The sequence below is a fragment of the Panthera onca genome, chromosome E3, assembly GCF_046562875.1.
Source record: "Panthera onca isolate mPanOnc1 chromosome E3, mPanOnc1 haplotype 2, whole genome shotgun sequence".
Classification (NCBI taxonomy): domain Eukaryota; kingdom Metazoa; phylum Chordata; class Mammalia; order Carnivora; family Felidae; genus Panthera; species Panthera onca.
In genome coordinates this window covers 37,948,327-37,969,590 of record NC_138354.1, presented here as the reverse complement: position 1 = coordinate 37,969,590, position 21,264 = coordinate 37,948,327, and the positions used below count along the sequence as shown (strand labels likewise).

At 46.2% G+C, this 21,264-nt stretch overlaps 1 protein-coding gene across 9 annotated transcripts in view; it reads right to left on the bottom strand.

Moving 5' to 3' along the window:
• ANKS3 (ankyrin repeat and sterile alpha motif domain containing 3) overlaps window positions 1-21,264 on the bottom strand; it is a 33,540-nt gene that overhangs the window by 3,696 nt on the left and 8,580 nt on the right. For 8 of the 9 annotated variants that reach the window (XM_060648346.3, XM_060648348.3, XM_060648347.3 and 5 more), the window contains 5 exons: window positions 10,918-11,053; window positions 5,162-5,320; window positions 2,718-2,855; window positions 2,058-2,167; window positions 1,599-1,775 (listed from right to left, as the gene is read on the bottom strand). In XM_060648346.3, coding sequence (XP_060504329.1) covers window positions 1,599-1,775; window positions 2,058-2,167; window positions 2,718-2,855; window positions 5,162-5,320; window positions 10,918-11,053 — 720 coding nt within the window. Of the gene's footprint in view, window positions 1-1,598; window positions 1,776-2,057; window positions 2,168-2,717; window positions 2,856-3,008; window positions 5,141-5,161; window positions 5,321-10,917; window positions 11,054-21,264 lie in introns of those variants that run through there. The other variant, XM_060648354.3, reaches the window with a different exon arrangement.

Below are 21,264 nucleotides of genomic sequence, written 5' to 3'. Positions count from 1 at the left end.
GTAGATCTGAGTCTAACCTACTTAAGAGTTCACACAGCTTCTTGGATGTGCAGATTCATGTTTCTGATCAAATCTGGGAAGGCTTGGCTGTTTTGAAACATTTTTTTATGCTCCCGACCTCATTCTGGAACACCATTATGTGTACGTTGGCTGCTTGATGGCGTCTCCTAGGTTTCTGTCCATCCTTTCCTCTCTTCTCTGACACGATAATCTCAATGGATCTAGATCATGCTTGTGGGTCCTTCTGTGCACTCCCATCTGCTCTTGAGCCCTCTCTTGGAGCTTTCATTTCGGTGATTCTACTTTTCATCTACAGATTTTCTGTTTTTATTTCTATCATTTTGTTAATATTCTCTATGTAGATACGGTTCCCTTTAGCTCACTGAACATATTTTAAGAAGCTGATCTAAAGTATTTGTCTTGGGGTGCCTGGTGGCTCAGTTGGTTCGGCATCCAATTCCTGGTTTCAGCTCAGGTCATCACTGCACGGTTTGAGAGGTTTGTGTTTTTGAGCCCTGCGTCAGGCTCTGCCCTGACAGTGCGGAGTAGGCTTAGATTTCTCTCTCTCTGCCCCTCCCTGGCTCTCACACGCATGCTCACTCTCAAAATAGAGAATGAAACCTTGAAAGAGCCCAGCTTCATTTTGCCCCCTGCGGTGGCTGTCACAGCTACCTTGGTACTGGGGTGAGGATGGGAACAGGGCAGGTTAAAGCGCTACAGAGCTTTCCGTTCTTCCGGACAGTCGGCCACTTCTCATGAATAAAAATGTTCAAGTTGCTCAAAGCCTTTGGTTGATTCGTTTTTGCTACTCTGACCACTTCTGCCAGTTTTTTGTTGCCTTTAATGGAGGAGTAAATTTTCAAATGTTGTCACTCTGCCAATTTCCTCAACCTACTTTCTAAAACATCCTTAAGAACCTATCGCCCACTCTCCCATCAAGACGCGTTTAAGAAACTGAAAGGTGTAGCCCCTCGGTGGGCCTGGGAACACAGGCGCTGGAGACGGCTCCCGGGAGGCGTCACAAGGAGAAGCCAACAAGATCACCAGCTTGTAGTGAACAGCAGAGCTGTGACGTGAACAAATGGCAAAAAATGAATTCTTTCATCTTTGTACCGCTTATGCTCCCAGAAAGTAAGAGAACACGATGAACAGACGGTGGGCGGCTGTGCCATACCAGTAACCCCTAAGAAGCTGGGTGAGCCACAGCAACCCACGAGGGAGGCAGAGATGGCAGTTTTCATCAAGTGCCACTTCATCTCCGCTTCACGTGCATCTCCTCACTGACTCCCGACAGCAGATCTAGATCGGTCCACTTTTTCTCCTCTCCAGGCTCAGGGAGGCCGAGGAGAGTACGGAAACCAAGGAGAGAGACAGATCCCTCCTATGGAAAGGGATGGAACAGAAACCCTGCACTGGCACTCGTGGCCATGAGGAATCCTCTCGGCCTGAGCAGCCTCACAGATCATCTGGGGGAAACCATCTCCACACTCTCTCTTGACGGGGCCCAGCCCATCCTCAGTGCACAGTAAGGGCCTTGTGAAGCACTACACGTGCCACGTTTCTAACTGCGTAACTGCCAGTTTCACAGACGATCTCACCTGGGGTCCTGAACAGAGAGACCTCTCCGTCTGGGAAACAGATCCTGGGGAGCAGGCTGCACCAGCCGGCCCAGTGCTGGCGGGCCACTGGCCGTCACTGTTGCTGTAACGATTCTTGGTCTTCATGTAACTTTTAGTTTGCTTGCGAACCGAGCTTTGACACGCATGATCCGAATCCTGTGGTGAGAAGGGTGTGTCCAGAGTTAACACCAAGGGGCCGCATCCACTCTACTCTCTGCCCCACGATCCCAGTTGTGAAACGCCCCCAGCAGCCAGAGAGGCTTCGCTGGTGACCCGCACCGTGGTCTGCGTGGCCCAGATCCGTGGAGGGCAGCCAGGACTTTGCGTGTCTGATGTGCACAAAGTACCGGTCTCCAGACTCGCCCTCTCCAAGGAGGCAGCCCCCGCAACACCAGCAAAGGGGAGGGAGGCGGGAGATCAAGAAAGGAGAAGCTTCACCTCGTTGCTCTCCAGAGAGGCCTCACTGCTGACTCCTGGGGCTCTCGCCAGGCCCTCGCTGCTGCTGCTGCGCCTTGCGACCCCCAGGTTGGCACAGAAGGCGTGCTCCTCTGAAAACAGTGAAGATGGGAGAGCCTGACCACAGGTCTCACTCGCGGGAACTCCCCAGAGCCCAGCGTCCACTGCATTCACCAGCTCCTGAAACAGCTCACTGGTGTCTTCTGTTTCACGCGGCTGCCTGGCCCAAGCCCTCGCACCTAACGCGACGGGGGGTTTGCCCATTTCGTTCACTGATAAAGCCAAGCGTCTAGAACGGCGCTTGGCGCACTCAGCACTCAGTAAACGGCTACTGAACAAACGACAGGTAACACAGCAGACGTTTCCCTGATGGCTCACCAGTCAAGGAGCTAACCTTGTCTGGGACGACCCCCCAGACGCCGCGTGGAGAGACACTGGGCCAGAAGCTGCACCCCACCTGTCCCCTGCCGGCTTCTGGGTCCTCACAAGAGCCAGGGCCCTTCTGTACCCTTCGCCCCACCGTTCTCTACCAGCTGGACCCACCACAGTCCCATGCCCCCGGGGGGGGAGGGGGGGCAGCACACAGGAGCTCCTAACTCCAAGTGAGCCCTCAGCCGGGGTGGGTGTAGAGGGTGCAAGTACCCCGACTGCTGCTGCTGCTGCTCTCCACATCCCGGTCGTTGATTGGGGAGGTGACGTCCCTGTAGCAGAGGCCGCCCGCCTCCAGGGGGTTCTCATCACTGCTGTTGAAGGTGACATAGCCCCGCGGAGGCACCTGCTCTGTGGACACGAGGGGGGGCCATAAGCCCACATAAGCACAAAAGAGACAGACTCAACCACCCGAGAGGACCTGCAGCATGGGGGAATGGCCAGGATCCAGGCAAAAGCTGAAAGAAAACTCCTAACTGGCCTTTCTCCCTCCCGTTCGCCCACCGCAGTAACCTGGACACAACCATGCAGTCTGCAGGAGGGGAAACGAACTCTGAAGGTCTGGAGACCAATGTGTGTCCCCGGACAAGCGCATGTGGGTCAGGGCCGGCACCCGCTCCACCACACCGTGCTGTTGCTTTCCCAAGTGGACGAAGCAGGAAACGGACAGCTGTGTTTACAGATTTCTGAGCCAAAGGGAAACCACAGCACTAGCGGGAAATGTCATCTCACAGGCACCAGCCTTCACACTTCCTGTGACTTTCCAACACAGACATCCAGGGGCTCCTCCTTGGGTCGATCAACCCCAACCAGCAAGATCTGGCTGAGCAGGAAGGTGGCAGGCCCTGGGCTAAAAATTAACAGCAGTAACACCAAGTTACATAACCTCTGAGTGCATCTGCCAGGAAGAAAATGGGAGAAAAGCCAATACAAACCAGAGGGTTTAATTCCGACTTTGCCCCTGCCTCTTCCCCAAAGAAAGTATACTTAATTGCAGAGAAGCGACTGGCTGGTGGCGACATGGGTAACTCATTTCCTTCTTTACACCTTTCTGAAGCAATCAAGATTTACAATAAGAAGAAAGGGAAGGGAGGGAGGAAGGAAGATCAGCACGTGCTATTTATCATTCAGAAGTGTTTTTTCAGGGCTCCTGGGTGGCTCAGTCAAGTAAACCTCCCGATTCCTGATGTCAGCTCAGGTTGTGATCTTGCAGTTCTGGGATTGAACCTTGTGTCAGACTCTGCCCTGAGCCTGGAGCCTGCTTGGGATTCTCTCTTTCTGCCCCTCACCTGCCCTCTCTCTCTCTCTCTCCAGAAAATAAGTAAATAAACATTTTTAAAGAAGTGTTTTTCCACTGCTGGTAAAGAGAATAATATGCACTTACAGAAAATTTAAAAAGCACAAAGTGTGGGGCGCCTGGGTGGCTCAGTCGGTTAAGCGTCCGACTTCGGCTCAGGTCAACGGACTCCTCAGAAGACACACACTCTGCCACTCAAGGACAACGGCCCAGCCAAATGCCCCAGAGCTCTGTGCTTGTAAAAGCACCGCTCTAGGAGAGAGGAGGCATGCTCTCATCCTGTAGCAACCTGTCCACAGCTGGGGGGTGGCTTCCCCAGTGGCCCAGTCAGCCTACCCCTCCGTGGGTAACAGGAGAAGGTGGGGCTGGAGCTCCCAGACCGGCACCAAGACTCCTCTCTAAGGGGCAGAGAAGGGAATCAAGCTACTGTATACTCTTCACTGAAACATGGTCTCCTGTGACTGGAAAAGTTTGTCTCCCAGCCTGGGGGTGATCACTCATGAGAGGAGCCCATCCACGCAGCCTGATGGACCAGCAGGCTTGGCCTGGCCACTGCGGGTGACAGATGCCAAAGAAGATGTAACACACCAGGGTGCCTGGATGGCTCAGCAGGTTAAGCGGCTAACGCTTTGTTCCGGCTCAGGTCATGATCTCACGGTTTGTGGGACTGAGCCCTGAGCCAGGCTCCAGCTGACAACTCAGAGACTGCTTGCGATTCTCGCTCTCTCTTCCCCTCTCTGCTCCTCCCCTGCTCGCGTGTGCTCTCTCTCTCTCTCAAAATAAATAAAACGAACTTTAAAAAAAGGAAGATGTAACTAGAAGATCTCACTTACACGGAGTCTGATCACTGGGGCCAGAACAAGAGCACGAGCACCCCCTGCACTCCTCGAGAGCACTGAGCTCAACCTGAGGAGCTGACAATTCGTGAATAAACTCAGGGCTCGGGTTCTAGCCCACCAGGTGCACCATCCGACAATTCTCAAATCTAGCACTCTGAGAAAAGAGAGCAAGAGCCGGTCCAGCTCTGGCTGGCGATGGGGCAGAGACTGGACTTGAACATCTTCCTGGCACTAGCTGTCCCACCACGTGATGAATGAAATCCCAGCTCTGCTATATTTCCACTGCTAAAGAGAAAGTTCTATTTGTGATTGTAACCAGTGGAAAGGAAAATCAAAGGACGAACCAAAACCCAGAAACTAGCTAGAGGTTAGTCTTTCTATCACTGTAATCAATCTTGAGTCCTGGCGCTGCAGCGCCCGCCGGTGGCCCACATCTCAGAAGGCTGAGAACGGTCCCTTGCGGTCAGGCCGGCCTCTCAGGAGGCACAGCCACAGAGCCATCAGGAAGTGGGAGAGCTCACCACAGCACGGCTGCTGCATCTTGCCTCCGAGGCCGATGGCTGTGATCCTGGCCAAGGCTCGCGGCCCCTCATGGATGCTGAGGCCCTTCTTCCGACAGGGCCTCTGTCTCTGGGGAACAGGGCAGGATTCATCCGAAGAGCTTAGATCTTCAAATTTTTCTGTGGGTCAAACACCAGAATTAAGACATTTTGTTCAGTGATGGACTAACTGACGAATCCTCATGGTACACACTGGAAGAAAATCATCGTTATTGATCTTCACAAATTAAGAAGAAAAAAAAAGTGTGCTTCCCACGATGTCCCTTGAAAGAAATACCACAATGGGCCAGTCCACTGCTCAGATGGGCCACGGGGACATCTGGGCAGAAAGCAAGCTTGCTAAAGCAAGAGTCTGAACTGAACAAGTTTGTCACGATGAGGGAGTCTTAGTTCTTATTCCTTTTTGTCCAGGTTTCCAGAATTTCTTAACAAGCGTCTCTTCACAGACCTACGGCAAAATCACAACTTCACGACTGTATATTCTCAACCTGCACTTTGGGGAAGCAAGTGGCACACGGCAGCCGTGTGTGCCAGGTGTGGGCAAGCACCGCGCATCACCGCCCGTCAGAGCTCGAGGGCTCGGTGCGCTCACAGCCATCTTACAGCTCTCCAGTTTTCCGGATCTCATCACACCTGCAAGGCAAAACTCATGAATTTATCAGCATAAGGTTGCCATCTGGTAACACTTCACTCTTGGGCTGGTATGCTGGGGCTCAGCCGCTGCAGGACCCCCCACCCACCCCCCGCCCCCCACAACCGCCCTGGGAACTGGAGTTCATCACAAATGATCCGAGGCCAGGAAGGGAGCCAGGCTGAGCCAGGCGGTGGGAGGGGAGCAGTGCAGTCTGGCGTGAACGGGGCAGCGATGGCCTTCAAGCGAGGGAGTTACTGACTCAGGATCCAAACGTGACCAGGGACCCCAAGCGGGCCATTGTCTCTCTCCCCGACTCAGCTCACTCCCTGCCCTCTGGGTTCGATGCCACCTGGAGACTATGGTCCCACCCAGTCAGTAGATGGAGGAGTCAGAAGGAATAAAAGGACGAGAGAGGAGGGACAAGCAAGGCCAAGGGCGGCTCTGTGAATCTGCACCTGCCCCCAACACCTCCTCTGAAAGCTGACGAATCACCAAGGACTACAGACAGAGCCAAGCGATCCCCACGCTGCCACAGAATAGGAAGGCAGGGAGCACCGCTGACCCCTTTTCCTTGCTCCAGCCCAGAGGAGACACACCCACTTCTCTTCCCGCAGAGACTTCCTGCTCATGCAGACCTGGTCTCCGCAGGGAGCAAGTAGATCTAGAAGATTACCACATACAAGAGAAAGAAGTGCCAACGCTGCCCCCAGAAAAAGTCCATTCTGTGGCAGGAATACTGAAGAGTCCCGGCGGAGGGGAAGCACAGCCCTGGAGAACCAACTTGAAAATGTACATGGGACGTGAGGGGGCAGAACGGCCCCACTCCTGGAAGGCACCTTTTGGAAACCGAACAGTGAACAGAAAAAGCGAGCAGGTGAAGTTCAGGATCTGACAAGACAAAAACATATCAAGGACACACAGGCTTGGCCTAACTACATCCCCGTCCCAAGAAAACCCACAAGAAACAAACCAAACCCATCCAGTAAGGACTCCTCTCGAGACACTGGGGAGGAGGGAGTCCCGAAGCAGGGCCCTCACTGCAGCCGGACCACCAAGCCCTGTGGGTGAAGTGCTCCAGCGATCCATGAGCACAACTACTCCAGGGAGGAGGCAGAGACAGGCTGGACACCAGCGACTGAAGACGCTAGTTCCCCAAACCACCGTCATAAAGGAGGAGGTAAGAAAACTCTAACACTTTCTGTGACGCTCTGAGTGGATAATTTGTTTAAGTAGGCTCTCCACACAACACGGGGCAACCCTGGGATCAAGAGTTGGATGCTCTATAGACTGAGCCACCCAGGTGCCCCAGAGGCGGATACATCCTTAAACAAGCATCAGAGGATAGGAAAAAGCACCCTGACTTAGAAATCCAAAACTGAGACCAAAAAGACACAGGCATGTGCACACAACTGTGAGAAAGGAAAACGGAATCCAGGAAGTAAGTGGAAAACTAAGGTCAGTGGGGCACCTGGCTGGCCTAAGGTGGTAGAGCATGTAACACTCGATCTCAGAGTTGTGAGTTTGAGCCCCACGTTGGGCACAGAGATTACTTAAAAATAAAATCTTAAAAAAAACAAACATCCAAACACCAAAGGTCAAAAAATTAAAATGAAGACTCAGTTACTAGGTGCCCAAGGAAGAAGAGATTTGGATGGAAAAGAAGTACGTCAGGAAGAAAATCACCAAAGAATGAATGAGATCAAAAATGTAAGACAGGACTGAGGCAGAAGACAGGCAAGATGGGAAAATGACAGGGGAAAATAACCAATGGAACTTTTTAGAAGGATGCAGACAAAAACAACTTGGCAGACCTAAGTAAGCTTGAAATCCTGAAATGAAAGGATTTCCTAGGAAAGTACAGTTTACCAAACTTGGCCCTGTGAAATGAGAAAGCTTAAGCAGATCAATTTCTGCAGAAGAAACAAAAACTTAGCAGGAGCCACCTCACAAAGAGAGACCAGGCCCAGATGGTTTCACAGGAGAATCCTTCCAAACCTTCCCAAACCACAGGCTACCAAGACACCTGGGTGGCTCAGCTGGTTGAGCTTCCAGCTTCAGCTGAGGTGATGACCTCGCGGTTTGTGAGTTTGGGCCCCATATATCCAGCTCTCTGCTGTCAGGGCAGAGCCCACTTCAGATCCTCTTTCCCCCTCTGTCTGTCCCTCCCCTGCTCACACTCTCTCTCAAAAATAAAGTTTAACAAAAATGAATTACTGGGACCTCATCAAAATAAAAAGCTTCTGCCCAGTGAAGGAAACAATCAGCAAAACTAAAAGGCAACCGACAGAATGGGAGAAGATATTTGCAAATGACATATCAGATAAAGGGTTAGCATCCAAAATCTATAAAGAAGTTATCAAACTCAACACCCAAAAAACAAACAATCCAGTGAAGAAATGGGCAAAAGACATGAATAGACACTTTTCCAATGAAGACATCGTGATGGCCAACTGACACATGAAAAAATGCTCAACATCACTCATCATCAGGGAAATACATATCAAAACCACAATGAGATACCACCTTACATCTGTCAGAATGGCTAATGTTAACAACTCAGGCAACAACAGATGTTGGCGAGGATGCTGAGAAAGAGGATCTCTTTTGCATTGTTGGAGGGAATGCAAGCTGGTGCAGCCACTCTGGAAAACAGTATGGAGGTTCCTCAAAAAAAAAATAGAACTACCCTACGACCCAGCAATGGCACTACTAGGCATTTATCCAAGGGATATAGGTGTGCTGTTTCGAAGGGACACATGCACCCCAATGTTTATAGCAGCACTATCAACAATAGCCGAAGTATGGAAAGAACCCAAACGTCCATCGATGGATGAATGGATAAAGAAGATGGGGTATATATATTATGATGGAGTATTACTTGGCAATCAAAAAGAATGAAATCTTGCCATTTGCAGCAACATGGATGGAACTGGAGGGTATTATGCTAAGTAAAATTAGAAAAAGACAAAAATCGTATGACTTCACTCATATGAGGACTTTAAGAGACAAACCAGATGAACATAAGGGAAGGGAAACAAAAATAATATAATACAGGGAGGGGAACAAAACAGAAGAGACTCATAAATATGGAGAACAAACTGAGGGTTACAGGAGGGGTTGTGAGAGGGGGGATGGGCTAAATGGGTAAGGGGCACTAAGGAATCTACTCCTGAAATCATTGTTGCACTATATGCTAACTAATTTGGATGTCAATGAAAGGAAAAAAAAAGTAAATAAATTCTTTATCAAAAAATAAGATAAAATAAAATTTTAAAAACTCAAAAAAAAAAAAAAACAAACCCACCACCACAAGGTACCGATACTGCATAAACTGTCCCAGAGCACAAAAAGGAAAACTTTCAAATTCTTTGTATGAAGTACAATACTGATACCTACACCTGATAAAGACAAAACAGAGAATCACAGACCAATACCATTTATAAATGAACAGCCATACAGAAACACTAAATAAAATACTAGCAAACAGAATCCAATATTGCATTCAGAAAATAATATACCACATGGGATTTCTACACAGCAAGTAAAGTTGGTTCGTTATTAGGAAATTTATTAATATACTCTATTAGTAGATTTAAGGAGAAAATTAATAATCATCTCCACAGACGCTAAAAAAGCCTTTGACAAAATTCAACACTGATGGCTGTAAACAACACTCAGGAATATAGAAAATGACAAACTCTTTCTCAACATGATAAAATATATGCACACCTTACTCTTAAAATCAGCGTCTTACCTAAGGTGGCATTTCTGCTAAGGTCAGGACCTGGTGAATGCCCACTATCCCCACTCTGTTCGACACCTAACCGAAAGTAGGAGCCAATGTAAATGAATGAAAGAAACCAGATGTACAAAAATCAGAAAGAAATAGTAAATCTATCTCTATGTACAGATTATATGGTAGCATACCTGGAAGACCCTACAGAATCAATAAATTCAAACAATGAAAGAATTCAGCGGAATATAAAACTGGTGTGTACAGACATCAACAGCCTTCATAGTCACAGACAATAAGCAGAGGATAAAATGGCAGTGAAACCCAACCCAAAGCAGCAACAAAGAAAATCAGACACTTGGGAATAAAAAGTTCTATGCAAAATGTCTATGAGGAAAGATTTTAAACCCTCCAATAGATACAAAAGATGTCCCTTGTCTAGAGAGTCCGACTCAACAGCATAAAAGGTAGTTCATTTATAAATTTGCCACAATCTCAATAACATGCTCTTTTTAAGCAGCTAGACAAGCTGGTGTTCAAGTTCACACACACAAAACAGCAAGAGCTATGGAATACTGAAAAGGAAAGGCTGCAGGGGGGACTGGCCGGACGAGAGGCAAAAAGCCTCTGCATATTTACAACAGCGGAGGTCTGCAGTATGAACAGACAGACCTGGGGAACAGAACAGAGGTCCAGAAACAGACCTGGACACAAAAAGAAATTCAGAATATAGCACAAAGATAGCGTCTCAGATCACCAGGTCAAAGATGGACTGTTGAATAATTTCATGAAGCCAAGACAATGGGGAAGCCATCTGAAAAAAACCACACGTCACACCATGCATGACAATAAAGTATAAATGGATCAGAGAGCTGAATATAAAAAATGAAACCATGGAAGTACCAGAAGAAAACGGACAAATTCATACACAACCAAGGCACAAAGACCTTCTGTGACCCCAAATCTAAAGGCAGTACAAGACTCAACTCGACTACATAAAATTAAAACATTTCACATGGCAATAAGCACCACAAGCAAAGTCAAGAAACTGTAAGCAATCCCCTTCGTGTGGCCGCCGTGCCACCTCTCCCCGGGCACCCCGGCATCCTGTGCACACCTTCAGCCTGGCAGGAACCGCTCTACATGCTAACGTCTCTCCTATCAGACCAGCAAGACTCAACCTCGACTGTACAGTGGAGTCACAGGGAAAACAGAGATCTCCTGTCAAGGCTGCGAGAGCCAAATCTCTGGAGGAGAGGTGGGAGCTGGGGTCGGGGGGGGGGGGGGGGGTCTTCCTCCCTCTCCCCTCCCGCCCCGCGGAACTCCAGCAGAGGGCACAGAAGCAGATACCTGGGCTCCGATAGAGGTTCTTGGGCAGAGTAGGAGAGTGAGCGTCTATCAACCCCACGATCTTCATGTGTCCATACTGCTTGGCCAGCATCCGGGCTGTGGCTCCACTGTGGTCTCTCGTGTCCACTCTGACTCCCTGTGAAATTCATGAAAGAACAAGTACTAGGAACCTCCCCCGTAAAGCACCCTCACTTCCCTGGATGCAGACTCTGGACTCCAACCAAAAAGTACACTGGATTCTCACCACCCTGGAAAGGTCTTGCCCTGGGCCCTTAACAGCCCCACATCTGCGTAAGAAAAAGGCGAAGGCTCCTTAAGGACAAGGTGGGGGGTGCTGGGGAGGGGCTTGCTGGCAGCAGTCTCGCCACCAGAGAGCCGTGGCAGCTCTCCAACCTCATTCTTGGGCTTTCCAAGCCAGGCAGACAGGTACTTAAGGGAGAGGCAGGCACTTGCCCCAGGTGGGGAAGGGCGCACTGCAGGCAATGAGGCCAGAGCCTGACCTTCACCCTTTGAATCTGGCCATGCCCGACTCGTTCCACTTCTCTTCACACAGAGAAAACCGCAGACAACAGCTTCACTAGGGAAGCAACTTTTAAAAGTCACAACCACAATGACAGCACCATCCTTCTGAAGGAGAGTCTGGGAGTTTTTATCCAAAGGCCTAAAATGTACTTCTGGTCTTCAGCACAAATGTTTCCAATCCTATGACTCTCTCCTAAGGAAATTACCCCAAATAACAGAGAAAGCTTGTATGACATAGGTGTTTGGTAGAACACATTTGCAGTAACAGAAACCTGGAGACAGTGTAAATGGGGGAGGAGTCAGCTATGTTATGGCCATAAACGCTGGTATTTACAAATAATTGGTATAACCAAGTTTTTGAAAGGACCATAGTATGTCTTTACAACATATAAGATATAAGGTGTCCTTATGACGAAGAGAAGAAGACAAGGACACACTGGGGACACAGCCATGTGAAGACAGAGGCAGGGACTGAATGATGCGTCTACGAGCCAAGAAACACCAGGAGGCACCAGAAGTTCAGAGAGAAAAGGAACCATTCCTCCCCAAAGCCTTTGGAGGGGATGTGGCCCTGTTGACACCTTGATCCTGGACTTCTGGCATCCAGAACTGTGAGAAAATAAGTTTCTGTGTTTTAAGCCCCCCAAGTTTATAGTAAATTGTTAACAGCAGCCACAGGAAACAAATACACCCATTAATGTGTGAATGGTTAAATGAATTAAGGCATATCACTACTATCAAGTACTGGATCAGAAAGAATGAGGCAGGTTTCTCTACTGATGTGGAAGTACGTTTGTGATATTTTGCTAACATTTAAAAACACACTGCAGAAGTCTATGTATCCCAGTTTACGTAGCAGGATTTCACTTATGTAGAAATCTGTTCAGAGTTATTAACACTCTGGCATGGGAAGTGTGAGAAAACCTACAGAAGTCTTTTAATGCTTATTCCTAAAATTTCTATTAATTTTCCTGTAAGTTTTATTGTTTGGCTGTTTTTAAGCCTATAGGTTATATTATTTTCATTTATATGTTTTTTTATTCTTTGAGAGAGAAAGAGAGGGACAGCATGAGCTTGAGCGCACAAGTGGGGCATGGGCAGAGAGAGAGGGAGACACAGAATCCGAAGCAGGGTCCAGGCTCTGAGCTGTCAGCACAGAGCCCGGCGCAGGGCTCGAACCCACCAACCATGAGATCATGACCGTGAGCCGAAGTTGGAGGCCCAACCAACTGAGCCACCCAGGCGCCCCACAGATTGTTTATTTATTTTTTTATTTTTTAACGTTTATTTATTTTTCAGACAGAGAGAGACAGAGCATGAACGGGGAGGGTCAGAGAGAGGGAGACACAGAATCTGAAACGGGCTCCAGGCTCTGAGCGGTCAGCACAGAGCCCGACGCGGGGCTCGAACTCACAGACCGCGAAATCATGACCTGAGCCGAAGTCGGCCGCTTAACCGACTGAGCCACCCAGGTGCCCCCATAGATTTTTTAACATCATGAAAATATGGGGGTACCTAAGTGGCTCCGTCAGTTGAGTGTCTGACTCTTGACTTTCTCCCTCTCTCTCTGCCCCTTCCCTGCTTGCTCTCTCTCAAAATAAATAAGAAAAAAAATCATGACAATGTATACATTATACAGGCACGCCTCAGAGACACCACAGGTGCAGTTCCAGACTGCTGCGGGAAAGGATCGCAACAAACCAAGTCAAGTGAATTTTTTGGTTTCCCAGTGCATATAAAAGTTGTATTTACACTATACGGTGGTCGTATATTAAGTGTGCATTATGTCTAAAAAACAACAACATGGGGGCACCTGGGCGGCTCAGTTGGTTAAGAGCTGGACTCTTGATCTTGGTTCAGGTCATGATCTCACAGTTGTGACACTGAGCCCGAAGTTGGGCTCTGCACTGGGAGTGGAGCCTGCTTAAGATTCTCTCTCTCCCGCTCCCTCTGCTCCTCCCCCAGTGCTCGCTCTCTCTCTGAAAACAAAACAAAACAAAACAAAACAAAACAAAACGAAAAAACAATGTATATACCTAAATTAAAAAATACTTTATTGGGAGGGGCGCCTGGGTGGCTGTCGGTTAAGCGTCCTACTTTAGCTCAGGTCATGATCTCGCAGTTTGTGGGTTCGAGCTCCACATTGGGCTCTGTGCTGACGGTTCAGAGCCTGGAGCCTGCTTCAGAATCTGTGTCTCCCTTTCTCTCTGCTCGCCACCTCCCCTCACCTCCCAGCTGGCAGTCTGTCTCTCTCTCTCAAAAGTAAATAAACATTTAAAACATTAAAAAAAAACAAACAAACTTTATTGGGGTACCTGCTTGCTTCAGTCAGTTTAGCATGATCTCAGGGTTGTGAGTTCAACCCCCATGTTGAGCATAGAGCTTATTTAAACAAACAAACAAACAAACAAACACTTTCTGCTAAAAAAAAAGGTATCAACTGGCTTTCCAGCAAGTCATAATCACAAACTATAGATAACCATAACAAGTATGACAGTAACGAAAAAATGTGAAATACTGTGGGAACTACTAAAATGTGACCCAAGGGGCACCTGGGTGGTGCAGTTGGTTAAGCGTCCCACTCTTGATCTCAGCTCAGGTCATGATTTCACAGTTTGTGAGTTTGAGCCCCACACTGGGCTCTCTGCTGGTGGCATAGAACCTGCTTGGGACTCTATCTCTCCTTCTCTCTGCCCCTCCCCAGCTTGTATACTCTCTCTCTCAAAATAAATAAATAAATAAAAACTAAAAATAAAATGTGACCCAGAGACACAAAGTGAGCAAATGCTGTTACAAAAATGGCATCAACAGATTTGCTTGAAGCAGAGTCTCCACAAACCTTCAATCTGTAAAAAAAATGCAGCATTTGCGAAATTCAACACAGTAAAACAATAAAATGAGGTGTCCCTGCACATTCATAAATTATAGGAGGATTTCCACACCATATTGCTATTATTGAGGATTTAAGACAAGTTTTATATTTTAAAATATTTTTCAGACCTTATTTGTTTATGCACTTTTACAGGTTCATGGAAAGGCACAAAGAAGTTATTAAATCATTGATAAAAAGCTATTTAAGGGCACCTGTGGGGCTCAGTCATTTAAGTGTCCGACTCGTGATTTCCACTCAGGTCACGATCTCATGGGTCATGAGATCGAGCCCCATGTCGAGCTCTGCACTGACAACACAGGGACTACCTGGGATTCTCTCTGCTCCTCCCCTGCTTGTGTTCAGTCTCTCTCTCTCTCTCTCTCTCTCTCTCACAAACAAACAAACAAACAAACAAACAAAAGCTATTTAACAAGGAAAAAGTTTGTAACTATGAGAGGTGATGGATGTTAACTTACTGTGGTATTACACACAATATACACATAATTCAAATCATTATGTAGCACACCTTAAACTTACATAATGCTGTATGTCAATTTTATCTCAAGAAGAGTGGAAAAAATATTTTAAAAATAAAAGATTAAGCAAAAAGGAACATGATTAGGGGTGCCTGGGGGGCTCAGCCAGTTAAGTGCCCAACTCTCGATTTCCACTCAGGTCATGATCTCATGGTTCATGGGTTCAAGCCCCGTGTCAGGCTCTGTGCTGCCAGCTCAGAGCCTGGAGCCTGCTTCGGATTCTGTGTCTCCCTCTCTCTCTGCCCCTCCCCTGCTCATGCTCTGTCCCTCTCTCTCTCTCAAAAATAATCTTCCATCTTCCTAATCTTCCTTCGTTTCTAAGTTCACTACTCATGAGCACGCTTACTTTAAAAGTATAAAAAAAAGAGCTTTCCATTTTAAAAGCTTCAACCCAGCAGTCTGGTGTCTGAGGGCGGAACCAATGGGGCTCAGTGCTCTGGAGGACAAACCAGCAAACATTAAACGTGTACACACCTCTGACCCAGCAATTCCACTTCCAGGAATTTGGCCTCAGGAAATAATTAAGGACATACACTAACATTTGGGATGTTCCCATCAGCGTTTAGCATGGTCAAAACCATGAAGACCCTAAAATGAGAAATCAGTGAACTAAGTGAGATCTGTAAAGTGGAACACCAGTCCCCCATTTATGACAGGTCCAAGTATATACGTATTAATATGGACGGGGTGCCCAAGACATCGTGAAGAGAAAAAAAAAAGCATATTACAAAACGTTTTGTATAACAGGACTCCACTTTAACTTAAAATATTTATTTAAAAAAAAAACAGGAGGGAGCACCCAGGAGGCTCAGTCAGTTACATGTCCAAACTTGAGCTTAGGTCATGATCTCAGAGTTTTCATGAGTTCGAGCCCCGTATCGGTTCTGTGCTGACAGTGCAGAGCCTGCCTGGGATTCTCTCTTTCAAAATAAATAAATAAACTTACAAAAAAAAAATCAGGATACTCAATGAGTTATTAACATGTGTGATATCTGGGTGATGAGATTAGGAATAGTTTTGGATTTCTTTTTGCTTCACTGTACTTTCTAATCCTTTTAGAGCAGGTATATACCACTGTACAATAAACATTCATTTATGTACTCTTCTGCCTTATTTTGAAAACCCATGATCAAATGACAAGTTTGGTTGAGCCTAGTATAAAAGGTGATTATCACAGGTCCCCTAGTAGGACAAAACTGCATTTTTACAAGACCTTAACTGAGTTTTACTTTCTATAATCCCCCACTTTCAAGAGCTCTAGTTAGAAATCAGCTATGAAACCTTCAGCCTTCAAAGATCATTTCTAGACGGGTCTAGAAGGGGAAATGGAACGAAGGTAGTCAAAAGGCACAAATTTCCAGTTATAAGCAGTTTACGATGACTGCAGTGAACATTGCCATATGACATATATTGAAGTTGTGGAGAGTAAATCCGGAGTTCTCGTCACAAGGAAACAATCTGTGTCTGTGTCTACGTAAGATGTGGACGCTCGCCGAATACGTGGTCATCACTTGACAATCCATGGAAGTGAAATCACAACACTGCACACCCTACACTTACAACAGGGATGTTTGTCAGTTCTAGCTCAGTAAAACTGGGGGAGGGAAAGAGGGAGAATTTCTAGTTTCAATTTGATAGAAAGAACCCAAACGTTTCAACCAAAACAAACGACACCATCTTTACTGCAGGGTTTCAACTATCATCTGTTTTTAAGCTTGGAAGACTTCAACCTCAGACTATAGGAAAGGGAAAAAAGCAGTAATGCTATTCCTTAGTGACTAAATGAGGAAGAAAACAGAACCCAGGACAAGGTCCCTGAGGTGAGAGAAGAAAATATGATATTTTTATCCATCCTTTACAATGTTTTGGTTTTTCTTCCTCTTTTATAATGTACGTAACATATTACTAGAGAAGGACATGACTGGTGGAGCTGTGAGGGCCTGGCCCTCCCAGAAGGAAGGGGAACGGGGTACAAGGGAGGCAGCTACAGCCCTCTCCTGTCCTTGCAGAGCACAGAGTGTCCAGCCTCATGCAGTTCTCTGTCTCCAGGACCGGGGACTGGCTCTGGAGGGCCCCACCCCTCTGGCTCCCTGAGATCTAACCATGACTGAGCAGGAGGCAATCTACAGGGAATGAGGAGCAAAGGAGCATCTATGCAGGCCTAGCCACACGGCCTCGCCAGCAGAGGAACAACCTGGCCATCAGTCACAGGCTCCCAGCAGTGCCCACCACCATCAGCCAGAAAGCAATCATGCTGAATCGACCAATACCTTCTACTCCCGATTAGTGCTCTAGAGGGAGAACTCAGAGTTGATTTCCAGAGTTTGATTGCTGTATGTGATTATGAAAGACAAAACTGTTTTTTAGGAAATACATACTAAAGTACTGAGGGGGAAAAAGGGCATTATGTCAGCAACTTACTTTCAAATGGTTCTAAAAAGATAGTATGTATATAAAGAGAGACTAAATAAAGAAAACGAGATGAAATGTTAATATTTGGGGAATCTAATGAAGGCACAGAAATTTTTTGCATTCTTTTGACATTTAAGTCTGAAATTATTTCAAAATTTCAAAAAATTTTCAAAAGAAATCCAATTCAATTTGTTGCCCCTCAAAACAAGTTGTCTACAACAGACAATCTCACACCCAGCTGGGGAATAAGGGTACCAAGTGAGGGGCATAATCTGCATGGTAGATAAATCACCTAAAGTCTCTGACTTTCCAATGTGTTTTCCACTTAAAAAACTATGTAAATGTCTCATGACTTCCAGTTCTACCTTACTTGAAATCAAACTCTCAACTCAGAAGCAGAGGTTATGCTTTTTACAGGTCTGAGCTCATACTCCTCTATTCTTCACCTTATGCTAGGTCTTAAGAGTGCAATTACCTTCAGAGAACAATTATTTGCAAAAAGAAAGCCCAAATGGCTGATAGATATGTGAAACAATGCTCAACCTCACCAGAAATCAGAGAAAGGCAAAAACAGGAGACAGCTCATCTGACAGTGTACCAAGTGTTATTGAGGGCATAGGGGATGAGAGCTACAACGATCAGAACATAAATCAGGAAAGTCAGTTAACACTGTCTGGTAAAGATTCACCCACCCTACACACAAAAAAATTCTACTTGAAGAATATATTCTGATTTCTTTAAAATCCCTCCACACATGCTCAAGAGGACAAGTAAAAAACGAGAACCACAGCCCTGTCAACAATAGCAAAGTGGAAACAACTTAAATGTCCACTAAGGAATGAATAAAATTCATGAATCAAATAAAAATAAAATTCATGAATCAAATAAAAATACTCTTACGTTCAACATACACAGAGCTGTCAAAATGAATGAGCTGTATCTCCAAGTACCAGAACTCTGTTGAATGACATGTAACAGTCTGACATGTTATTTACATGTATCTTTAAAATACATAAAACAGGGGCGCCTGGGTGGCTCAGTAGGTCAAGCGTCCGACTTCGGCTCAGGTCATGATCTCGCGGTTCGTGAGTTCAAGCCCCGCGTCGGCCTCTGTGCTGACAGCTCAGAGCCTGGAGCCTGTTTCAGATTCTGTGTCTCCTTCTCTCTCTGACCCTCCCCTGTTCATGCCCTGTCTCTCTCTGTCTCAAAAATAAATAAACAAACGTTAAAAAATAAAAAATAAAAAAAATAAAAAATAAAATAAAATATATAAAACAACCTGTGCATTCCTTGAGGTCACACAGTGCGTGATGAAAGTATAAACTCAGGGACAGGAAAGGTACAGACCAACATCTGCAGAGAGGTCACCCTGGGATCATGTGGGTGGTATTAGATTTATCTTCTGTACTTTTCTGTATGTTGACAGTACTTCAAGGGGGGCGCCTGGGTGGCTCAGTCGGTTAAGCATACGACTCTTCATTTCAGCTCAGGTCTTGATCTCACAATTGTGGGATCAAACTCTGCGGCGGGCTCTGTGCTGAGCATGGAGCCTGCTTAGGGTTCTCTGCCCCACCCCCACTCACATGCACTCTCTCTCAAAATAAATAAACATTAAAAAAAAAAAAAAAGGAAAGAGGGGATCCTGGGTGGCTCAGTTGGCTAAGCATCCGACTTCAGCTCAGGTCATGATCTCACAGTTCATGGGTTCAAGCCCTGTGTCCGGCTCCGTGCTGTCAGCGCGGAGCCTGGAGCCTGCTTCAGATTCTGTGTATGTCTCTCTCTCTCCGCTCCACCCCCACTTGCATCCTGTCTGTCTGTCTCTCTCTCTCAAAAATAAGTAATCAAAATTTAAGGTTCATAATTCTTGCTACTGTGGAGAGAATGGAAGCTTGTACAGTTTGTTCTTCAGATGGCAAGTGAGCAACACCTATGTTAAGACTGTACTTACACTCCACGCAAAATTCCACCTTCAGTACTCAACCAGACAGATGTGGTCACACACGTGTGCAGAGATGTATGTGCATAAAGTCTCCACGGCACTGTGTGTGACAGCAAATGGCTGGCAACGACCTAATTTCATCCACAGACCACTGTCAAATCTCTGATCCATCCCTACAAGGGAGTGCTGTGCCGCCATGAAAAGAGAGAGAGAAGAGAGCTTAACATACACTAATACAGAACAATCTCCCCAACAGACAGTTTAAAAAAAAAAAAAAAAAAATCAACCTGAGAAGCAGGTTGCAGCAAAGGGGGCAGGCAGCTCCCTGTACCCCTGTCTCATGTAAGTGTACTATCCCCAAATTCTTTTTCAAAGAAAAACAGCCTATTAACATTGTATTATGTTCAAGTTTCTACCAATGAGTAAGTAAAACACAAACTATCCAATAAAGTGGGCCCCAAAATAGAAAAAACTCATAAAAAAATACAAATTGGCCAATAAATGTATCTTTAAATGCTCAACTTCACTAGTAAGTACAAACCCAAACGAGATACCACATTTCTGTCACCACATTGGCAGAAACTTAACACGAGTAAGTTCCTGAGCTGGTGAAGACGTGAGAAAATGGGCACCTTCACATACTACTGGTGGGGAGGCAAGAGACCACCCTTCAGTGGGAATTTGTTAGGACTTCTATTTCTCCTGAACTTTTTTAACAACTTTATTAAGATATAATTCACATACCATGCAATTCACCCACTTACAATGTATAATTCAGAGGCACGCAGCCATCACCACAATCAATTTCAGAACATTTCCCTCACCCTGAAAAGAGATCCTGTACCCCTTAAATACTACCCTCTCTCCAATACTCCCATCTCTCATCATCCCTTCCCACCCGCTGCTGCTGGCCCTAGGCCACCATTAATCTACTTTCTATCTCTACAGATTTGCTCATTCAGGACATTTCAAATATAAAGAATCATACAATATGTGGTCCTTTGTGCCTGGATCTTATCACTCAGTAGTATTTTCAAGGTCCATGTTGTAATAGGTGTCAGAACTTTACTCCTTTTTATGGCTCAATAACATTCCATTGTGTGGAAAGTTTATCCATTTATCGGTTGATGGACATGTGGATTTCCACCTTTTGGTTACAGCGAAAAAACACTGCTATGGACATTGTGTGTTAAGTGTTTGTGTGGACCTGTTTTCAATTCTCTGGGGCTAGATACGGAGGAGAGTGGCTTTATGTTTAACTGTTTGAGAAACTGCCAGACGGTTTTCCCAATAGGCTGCATCATTTTACATTCCTGTCAGCAGTGTGTGAGGCTTCCAACTGTCCACATCCTCACCCAATTATTACTGTCTGTCTTTTTATGTTACAGACGTCCCAGTAGTTTTGATTTACAATTCAACATGTGAGTTGGGGCGGCATGGGTGGCTCAGTCCAGTGAGTGTCCGACTTTGGATCAGATCATGATCTCACGGTTTGTGGATTCAAGTCCCACATCGGGCTTGCTGCTGTCAGCGTGGAGCCTGCTTCAGATCCTCTGTCCCCCTCTCTCTCTACCTCTCCCCAACTTGCACTCTCTCAAAAATTGATTAAAAAAAAAAAAAAAACATTAAAAAAATTAACATGTGAATGCCTGCAACCCCTCCTACAGAAATACAATATACAGAAATACCTGCACGCAAGCCAAAGTTCCCTGTACAGAGAGGGTCTCTAGAGCACTGTTTATAACTGTAAAATGTAAGAAACCTAAATCTCAACTACTATGGAACTGATTAATTACACCCATATATACTGTAGAAGGAAAAAAAGGTCTATTGCATATTAAGTGATCTTCTAAAAGCTGCAGAGTAAATACACAGTAGAATCCCACTCTGCTCAAAATGGAAAGCACTGTGTTTATACTTGTCTACAGGTACACCTTCCTAAGCAGAAGAGTCTGGGGCTGCCTGAAACCAAGTGGGCACCTTGGGGAGAAGCAGGGGGTGGCTGAAAAGGGACGAAGATCTTAGCATTCTTACTCTAATGTTTTTAAGTAATGGGATAAATTATT